Source organism: Amaranthus tricolor, chromosome 9, assembly GCF_026212465.1.
Source record: "Amaranthus tricolor cultivar Red isolate AtriRed21 chromosome 9, ASM2621246v1, whole genome shotgun sequence".
Classification (NCBI taxonomy): Eukaryota; Viridiplantae; Streptophyta; class Magnoliopsida; order Caryophyllales; family Amaranthaceae; genus Amaranthus; species Amaranthus tricolor.
Window position 1 is genome coordinate 17,998,823 of NC_080055.1, and position 10,202 is coordinate 18,009,024.

A 10,202-nucleotide genomic window follows, 5' to 3' on the forward strand; every position below is an offset into this window, starting at 1 on the left:
GACCACAGTGGGCGGGTAGTCGGAAAAGGAGGCGTCTGCGTGGGGTTACAGAAGGCATTCGGCAAAGAGTGTGTTGCTACTCAATCGCGAACGGCTCTGCGGGATGAAGTAGCAACCCTCCGAGCAGAGATTACGAAGGACGTTCTCGCCAAGCTGGCCGCCGTGTTGCAGAAGATGGGAGCACCCATTGTTGACTTGGCAAAACCGATTGTCGAGGATCAGGAAAGTCAACATGGGGATCCTAACGCTTTGGTCGAGCCAGCACCCGAGCCCATTACCCCTGTAGCACCCCAGCTCATTACTAATACTCTTGAAGGGGAAAACCCCACACCGGAGAACATAAACTACGTTGCTCAAAATCCAGAGCCAACTCCAGATCCAGTGCTACAGATACATAGTTTTTAAATATATAAGCACTTATTAATTTAAATTGCAATGCGTTTTAATATTTTATTATGATGCTTATTATACTAAACGACACAATTTTCAGGAGGCGAATCCTTGTTCTCTTTTGCTGCCTCAGCTAGGTGTTGCTAGTAATGGCGACTTAACTGAGGTTGCATATGGCGTGGCCCAGCCAAACAAAGAGGGCCAAACAGTGCATTCAATATCTATTACAAGTGGCCACATCAGTGTGGCCGTACAAACTATAGTAAAGGGGTTTGAAGATTTCTCACTCTCGGTTCCAATGCCAGCATGGAGCCTTGAGCAACTATGACACGCCCTAGGTAGTTTCGTCACACGCCCTAGAAATTAAGTGCGAAGTTGCGATTTTAAGGGTTTTTAACCGTTTTTGGCACTTTCGCGCGTGAATTTGAGAAATGAAACTAAATTAATCGATGTTGGATACATTTGCACGAGGCCTAGATCAGAGTCTTATTTATAGATTTCTATACTCTAACGGCTAAAAACAACCACGTTCAAAGCATTTGCACACTTAAAAACATAACAGACAACTAAAATACTCTACAATGCCTTCAAACTAAAACTGGCGACTGGGTGACATTGGGCTCACTTTTTGAATGACTTCCCATTCTTGGAAATGGACACTTAGAGTCATGATGGAAAGATCCTTGCATGAAGATTCCATTTCTACTGTAGCTTAGGTCCTGGGTGCACAGGTTTGGTCTCCACGTGTCGTGCAAGGTGACCTGGTCACAAGTTGTGCTGCTGTGCTGTTCTGATTAGGATCAGCAACTGGGTTCCCTTGTGCTTGTGTTCTAAGCGATTGTATGCACTACCAGCATGGCTATTGGACCTTTATGGCTAGGCCTATGTATAGAGATGACGTACCCATGATTGGTTAGGCCCAGATCTCCATGGCCAAGGCTTGGGTCATGCTGCAAGGTGGGCTGGTCAGCGGGTTGGGCTGTTGCTGCTGCTGTTGTGTTCTGTTCCTCTGCAACTGCTATCTTCTGTTCTTGTTTATTACACAAGTGTGGCTCTCCTTATATAGAGCTCTCAACTAACATAACGGCTATATTAGCACACGCCTAATTAAAATGCACGTGCTATTACATGGGCACTTAAAACAGAAACAGAAAATCATAGTTGCGATTTTAAGGGTTTTTAACCGTGTTTGGCACGTTTGTGCATAAAGTAGCTCAAACTTGGTTCTTTTTGCACGAAACTTGGCACACAACACTATTTGGTATATATTATTGTGTTGAAGTGGCTAGAATTGAAAATCATTGTCATATGCTAGAAATTTCGTGTTAAGTTGCGATTTTAAGTGTTTTTAAGCGTTTTTTGCACGTTTGCGCATAAAGTAGCTCAAACGTGGTTTGTTTTGCACGAAACTTGGCACACAACACTTTTTTGTATATATTATTGTGTTGAAGTGGTTAGATTTGAAAATAATTGCCATATGGTAGAAATTAGGTGTTAAGTTGCGATTTTAAGGGTTTTAAACCATTTTTTGGCACTTTTGCGCATAAAGTAGCTCAAACTTGGTATGTTTTGCACGAAACTTGGGACACAACACTATTTGGTATATATTATTGTGTTGAAGTGGTTAGAATTGAAAATCATTGTCATATGGTTGAAATTTAGCTAGGTGTTAAGTTGGGATTTTAAGGGTTTTAAACCGTTTTTGGCACTTTTGCGCATAAAGTAGCTCAAACTTGGTATGTTTTGCACGAAACTTTGCACACAACACTATTTGATATATATTATTGTGTTGTAGTGGGTAGAATTGAAAATCATTGTCGTATGCTAGAAATTACGTGTTAAGTTGCGATTTTATGCGTTTTTAAGCGTTTTTGGCACTTTTGCGCATAAAGTAGCTCAAACTTGGTTTGATTTGCGCGAAACTTGTCACACAACACTATTTGGTCTATATTATTGCGTTGAAGTGGTTAGAATTGAAAATCATAGTCGTATGCTAGAAATTACGTATTAAGTTGCGATTTTATGCTTTTTTATGCTTCTTTGGCACTAACATCTATTTTCTCTTAGTGCTTTCGACAACCTTCTAATTTCGTTGAGTGCGGCTATTACACTCTCAAATACATGGACGATATCTTAAAATCCGTGAAGGAGGTTGGAGTCGAAAACATAGATGCCGTAAGTATTTGTTACGTTCTTCAATTATTATTTTTTGTAAAATCTAATGTTTATTAATCTTTTAATTTTATGTTATATTATAGGTTTTATACGACATTCCGAGGGAAACACGCCCTCTGAGAAGTGGAGAGATGCGCGAATTAAAAGACAAGATTGCCGCATACCTTGCTAATTTTTGTCCTTGATAAATTGTAATTAGTATAAATTTTTTAGGACTTTAATGCATATTATTGTATATATATGTACGTACATATCATATTATATTATCGAGAGTTTTTTATTGCAAAGAGATTATTGGTGATTATCATTGGATTATTATTGGATTAATCATTATTATTACATTCTACATTATTATTGGATTATTATTAGAATAAAACGAAAAAAGAAAAAAAGAATAGCTATTTGCTGCGGTCAGCCCATAGAACCGCTGCAAATAAGTGCCATTATTTGCTGCGGTTTTGGGGGTTGACCGTAGCAAATAATGCCACTTATTTGCTGCGGTTTTGGGGGTTGACCGCAGCAAATAAAGCCCTTTTTGCTTCGGTTTTTAACCGCAGCATTTAAATTAGGTCATTTGCTGCTATCAGTATTGCTTGGGGCCAAAACCGCAGCAAATAATGGCCAAGATACCGCAGCAAATGAGGTTTTGCCACTAGTGCTCCTCTAAAGCTTTAGTTTCTAAAGATTCCGAATGGCAACGTCTTGTTGACATTGTTCGCAAATGGATTTATGGCTCTATTAGACCCTCTCTTCTTCAATCTATAGTTCGTCCCGATGATTGTGCCTTTGATGCTTGGAATCGTCTTGAGAATAATTTCCAAAATAATAAGACATCTCAAATTCTTCATCTTGAGTCCCAATTTAATGACATTTCTCTATCAACTTTTTCCAATGTCAAGTCTTATTGCAATGAACTTGAAACTATTGCTACTTCTCTTAATAATCTTGGCACTTTCATCACCGACACTCGATTGGCTCTTGAAGTTCTTCATAGGTTGACTTCGGAATACAAAACTTTTCGGTCTTTGGTTCAACATATGAATCCCATTCCCTCATTCGATACTCTTCGTTCTATGTTAGAATTGGAAGAACGCTCCAACCATAAACATAATTCTCCCGCTCATGATTCGGCCCTTATTACCACAAACAAAGGTTCGTTTTCTAAAAATTCCGCTCATTTTAACAATTGCGGCCCTTCCTACCACCATGGTGGCCACCGCCACCCTCGTCGTGGCGGCAAGAACCACCGTGGCAGCCACCATAGCTCCACCAGTGCCTCTGGCCCATGGCAGCAGCAATATTCTAGGCCCAATGCTTTTAATTATTCTCGGCCCAATAGCAACTATCATGGCCCATCCTCTTTTTGCTCTTCTCCTTATTCTAGATGGAATTCTTGGGCCGGACATCATTAGGCCCGGCCTGCTACCCCCTTTCCCACTACATCTTGGGCTCCTCCTTCTTCAAGTAATGGATCTTCTGCTGGTCTTATTGTTCTGCGACCGGCACAAAGTTATCACACCGGGACTAATGCTTCTATGAATTATATTCCTACGGACATGGATCATGCTATGAACCCTCTCTCTTTGTCTACTCCGGATGAGCAATTTTATATGGATACCGGTGCCACATCCCACATGACTCGTTCTCAAGGTACTTTACTTCCTTATTTTCCTTTAAAGCATCAATTCAATAATGCTATTGTTGTTGGTAATGGTAATTTAATTCCAGTTCTTGGTCACGGGCATATCTATTTTCCTTCCTCCCAAAAATCTCTTACTCTAAAAAATGTCTTACATGCACCTAAACTTATAAAAAACCTTATTTCCGTTCGTAAATTCACTCATGATAATATGGTTTCTGTTGGATTTGATCCTTTTGGCTTTTCTGTGAAGGATTTGGCTACGGGGAGCATCGTTTTGAGATCTAATAGCACGGGTGATCTTTATCCTTTTCCATCTACACATGGAGCTTCTCCTTCGTCTTCCACATCATCGGTTTTTTCCGTTTTTTCTTCTAGTCTTTGGCATTCCCGTTTAGGACATCCGGGCAATGCGGTTTTAAATTCCTTGTATTCTTCTCGTTTAATTAATATAATAAAGATTCTCATTTTGTTTTTCATTCTTGTCCTTTAGGGAAACACATTCAATTACCTTTTGTTACTTCTATGTCTATGAGTACTAAACCTTTTGATATTATTCATATTGATTTGTGGACATCTTCTATTTCTAGTCCATCGGGGTATAAATACTATGTTCTTTTTCTTGATAAATATAATAATTTTTTGTGGACTTTTCCTTTATTTCGCAAATCTCAAGTTTATGATGTGTTTGTGAATTTCCAAAATTTTTTTCATACCCAATTTAAGCTTAATATAAAATCTTTCCAATTTGATAATAGGGGTGAATTTGACAATAATATGTTTCATCAATTTTGTACTAGTCGGGGTATTACTCTTCGTTTTTCTTGTCCTTACACATGTTCTCAAAATGGCAAATCCGAACACAAAATCCGCTCCATTAATAACATCATTCGTACTCTTTTATGTCATGCTTCCCTTCCTCCGTCTTTTTGGCCTCACGCCTTAAGCACGTCTACTTATCTTCTTAATATCCTCCCTTCTAAACTTCTTGGTAATCTCACTCCCACTCAATTTCTATATCGTAAGTCTCCAACCTATACTCATCTACGGGTTTTTGGGTGTTTATTTTTTCCTCTCTTTCCCTCTAATACTATCCAGAAAGTCCACCCTCGTTCCACTCCATGTGTATTTCTCGGTTACCCATCCTCTCATCGAGGTTACAAGTGCTATGATATCTTATCCCGTAAAATCATTATATCTCGTCATGTTCTATTTGATGAAACCACCTTCCCTTTTTCTAAATTTCCTTTACCATCTCCCCAAAACTACCAATTCTTAGATGATAATATTTCTCTTCGTTTGCTTGTCAAAATTCAAACAAACCAGTAATCGTCTACTGGGCTTGCTCTTACATCTAGCCCATCATTCCAATCCTCTCTTATCCAGCACCAACAGCCCCCTATGGGCCTGCTCCCAGCCCGTCAGAAACCTCCTCCCCTACCCAGCATCAAACACCTACTGGGCCTGCTCCCAGCCCATCTGCACGTTCTTCCAGCCCATCAGACTCCTCTTCATGCTTTCCATTCTCTTCTGGGCCTGCTTTCACTTTCGGCCCAACTGCACCCCCAACCTCCCCTTTTACCTCTATTGGGCCTGCCTCACGGGGCCCAGTACCTTGCCAACCCAATCTTTCCACTCTTTCCCCTACTACATCTTTACCCTCACCATCCGGTATGGTTACGCGTAGTAAACATGGTATTTTCAAACCCAATCGCAAATACTATTCCCAAGCCTATCCATTTCCTTTTTTCCCTGACCCAAATCTCCCCTTCATGCCCTTCGTGACCCCAACTGGAAGTTAGCCATGCAAAAGAAATTTGATGCCTTAATCGAAAATCACACTTGGGATCTGGTACCTCGTCCTCCTAATGCTAATATCATTCGGTCCTTGTGGGTGTTTCGTATCAAGACCAAGTCCGATGGTTCTTTTGAGCGCTATAAAGCGCGTCTTGTTGGTGATGGTAAATCTCAAAGGGAAGGCATTGATTCTGATGAGACTTTTAGTCCGGTTGTGAAACCTACTTCTATTCACATTGTTTTAAGTATTGCTCTTTTCAGGTCTTGGTCTATTCATTAGCTAGATGTTAAGAATGCTTTTCTACATGTTCACTTGACTGAGACTGTTTACATGCATCAGCCTCTGGGTTTTCATGATCCTACTCGTCTTGATCATGTTTGTTTTCTTCGTAAATCTCTTTATGGTCTCAAACAGGCTCCTCGTGCTTGGTACCACCGGTTTGCCACTTTTGCGACTATTATTGGATTTTCTAACAGCATTTCTGATAATTTCCTTTTTGTTTATTGTCATGGTTCTGATATTACTTATCTGCTATTATATGTGGACAATATTATTCTTACGGCTTCTTCTGATTTACTCCGCGAGTCTCTGAGTTTTCCATGAACGATTTGGGCCCTCTTAATTACTTTTTGGGTATTGCTGTTAATCGTACTTCTTCAGGCCTTTTTCGCTCTCAATAAAGCTATGCTTCTGAAATTGTTGAAAAGGCTGGCATGTCTCAGTGTAACCCAGTTGCTACTCCTTTTGCTACCTCCGGCAAACTTTCTGCTACTGCTAGTTCTCCTTGTGATGATCCTACCTTGTATTGTAGCCTAGCTGGTGCTCTGTAGTATCTTACATTTACCCGCCCAGATATTTCATATGCTGTTCAGCAGATTTGTCTTTATATGCATGATCCTCGAATTGAACATATGACTGCTATTTATCGCATTCTTCGCTATGTCAAAGGCACTATTAACTATGGTCTGCAGTTATTTCGTTCTAATATTTTGACTCTTTTGTCCTATACCGATGCTGATTAGGGTAGTTGTCCTGACACTCGCCGCTCCACTTCTGGTTACTGTGTTTTTCTGGGTGATAATTTAATTTCATGGTCCGCTAAACGACAACCTACTGTTTCCAAATCTAGTGTTGAGGCTGAATATCGTGGTGTTGCTAATGTTGTTTCTGAAACTTGTTGGATTCGCAATTTACTTCTTGAGCTACACTGTCCTATTTCTACAGCTACTCTTGTCTATTGTGACAATGTTAGTGCTGTATATTTGGCTGGTAATCCCGTCCATCATCAACGCACTAAGTATATTGAGATCGACATTCACTTTGTTCGTGAGAAAGTAAAACGTGGTGATGTTCGGGTGCTTCATGTTCCAACTCGTTATCATATTGCTGACATTTTCACCAAAGGCTTTCCTCAAGTATTATTCGATGATTTTCGTACCAGTCTCAGCATCTCTAAACCTCCCGATTCGACTGCAGGGGTGTCTTAGAATATATTAGAATAATATCTTTTTGATTACTTGCACATTTTGTAAAATCTTTATGATTGTGTAGAATATTAGGAAAATATTTAGTTTCCAAAAGTTATATATTAACATTATTCCTAATGAGAATGCAACCCGAATCATTCTTACATGAGATTGATTAGGGGTTGAATTATATGGGATTTTATGGTAACATGATTTAAGAGAGGAAATGAGATTAAAATAAGAATCTTTTTTCTTTTGGAGATCCATAATGATGTCTAAAGTTTTTTTTTGATAAAGAGGTAGCATTGCAACTACTGTTTAGAATTAAAATCATTAATTTTTTTCATAAATTGATTTCCATAATTTGGCTTTTGTGAAAAATAAATTTTTTTTAAATGAGTGAGAACAACAATTTAGGAAAATATGTTAAAAATAATCTCATCCAAAATTTTCTGTTATAATTTCCATACTGTTAAAATAGTCTTCTTATAATAATGCAAAGTTTTATTTTTTTTTCCTCAAAATATCCTTAATCTTTTTTAAAAAAAATACATATTTTGAATTATTACAAAAAGGTTACTACAATAGTAGGGATTTTTTTAATATGCAAATGAGTAACAATTGGAATTATATTAAATTTTAAAATTAAAAATAAATAAAAACCAAATTAAAGATTTTATCATAAGATTATTTAAAAAAAATGATAAAGTAAAATAAGCATCATCATTCATTGGTGATCAAGGTGAAGCAAAGATGAATAATAAATGTTGAACTTATGTTTATACTGCATAATTTTTTGAAAATTCGAGTTAAACTAATTATTTATACTAATATTATATGGGAAAAATTACCTAGAATAATCCAACTTATTCGTGATTTTCTTACAATAATCCCATTTATTGATTAACAATGTATAATCCCAAATTTGAAGGGTATTTTTCCTAGAGTAAACCCAGTGACCGGATGACTTGCCATAGAAAGTTTTATTTTTTAAGAAAAGAGAAATTAAAGTAAAATTTCAAAATAAAATATTAAAAAATTTTCAAAAAAAGTATATGATTTTTTTTATTATTTAGAATTTTTTATGTAATATTTACAAATTTCTATGTAATTTTAAATTAATTTTCAATTTAATTTTTTTTGGTGAAATACCTACTATAGTAGGTTATCGGGTTATCAAAGTTTACCCGTGGCAAATACCCATTAAAGTTGAAATTATTCATGATTAATCAATAGGTGGAATTATTGTAGGAAAATCATAAAAATGTTAGGATTATTCTATGTAATTTTTCCTATTATATTTTCTCTGTCCCAATAGTTTTATTACATTTTTTTTCTTATTTGCCTGCTTCATAGATATGGTATATTTATTTTGACTATGAATCACACTATTTTTTTCATTGACATATTTAATTAATTTTTTCATCATATTCATATATTTCTATTATATAACCATAAAAAATCATTTTCCCGCCTTTCTTGAAATGCTCAAAAATTATAATGGTAGCTAGGCATGGCCACGGGGCGGGTTACCCGGAACCGAACCGGTCCCGAACCGCTTGGAACCGGAACCGTTTGCGACAGGTTCCGAACCGCGAAACCGTGAAACCGCCGGAAAAAAAGTTGCCGGAACCGTGAAACCGCCGGAAAAAACCGTCGTGAACCGGGTAAAAAACCCGCGGGTTGGAACCGGAACCGGTCCGGGAGAACCGGTGCAACGGTTCGATGGAACCGGTTCTGGAACCGGAACCGGAACAGGTCTGGTTGAACCGGCTCAACGGTTCCGTGGAACCGGAACCGGGACCGGTCCGGTTGAACCGGCCCACCGGTTCCATGGAACCGGTTCGCCAAAAGTTACCGTTTATGACCGTTGAACTAGCCGTTGCATTTTTCATTATAAATACTCATCAATTTCAATCATTTTCATTCACAACTCATCTTTTCTCCTACTCTCTCTACTTAATTCTTTAATTACGCAATTATTCTCTTAATTAAATAATTAGTCTTTTAATTATTTCTTAATTTAGTTAGTTATATAATTAATTATTTATTTATTTCTTAATTCTATATTTCTATTATTACTTCAATATTATCAATCATGTCTTCATTTTTGAAAAAAGCCACAAAAAAAGTTACTAAAGTGGCAAAATCATTGGGAGGTTCCAGTTCGTCCAAAAGAAAGGCCACTTCTACTCCGTCGGTATCAACAACACCTTCCATTAGTAATTATAATTATGAACATAATTATCCGGAAGGGTACGACCCGGAGTTACATAATTATGCAGAAGAAATGGAAAGAGAAATACAAATTGATGAAGAAGAAGAACAAGAAGAGGAACCAACGACCCCAATTGGGATAAATATATCTCGACAGTCATCAACAAGATCACATGAAGAACAAGGAGAACAACAACAACAAAGACAAGCTCGTGGAAAACGAGTCAATTTCCAAACTTTCGGTTAGTTTTATAATTTTATTCTTCAAATTAATTAAACTTTAAATTATTTATTTATTTAATTATAGTTTTATAATTTTAAATTATTTATTTAGATGAAGATGAACCAGTAAGACAACCTTTTCCGGCAATGCCACCTCCTAGTGGTAGAGCTGTTTCACATGTGTGGTCGTATTTCACAAAAGAACCAACCGAGAATCCAGATATTTTCTTATGCACTTGTCAAATTTGTGAAAGTCAAGGAGTAAAGCCCTTAGTTTCATACAGTTTCGCCAGAG

At 37.4% G+C, this 10,202-nt stretch overlaps 1 protein-coding gene across 1 annotated transcript; it reads left to right on the forward strand.

Annotated features, from left to right (window-relative positions):
• Window positions 1-1,245: 1,245 nt before the first annotated feature.
• Window positions 1,246-3,977, forward strand: LOC130823328 (uncharacterized). The gene is made up of 2 exons (XM_057687946.1): window positions 1,246-1,276; window positions 3,250-3,977. The coding sequence occupies exons 1-2, from the start codon at window positions 1,246-1,248 to the stop codon at window positions 3,975-3,977; spliced, it is 759 nt and encodes a 252-aa protein (XP_057543929.1).
• The last annotated feature ends 6,225 nt before the right edge of the window (window positions 3,978-10,202 follow it).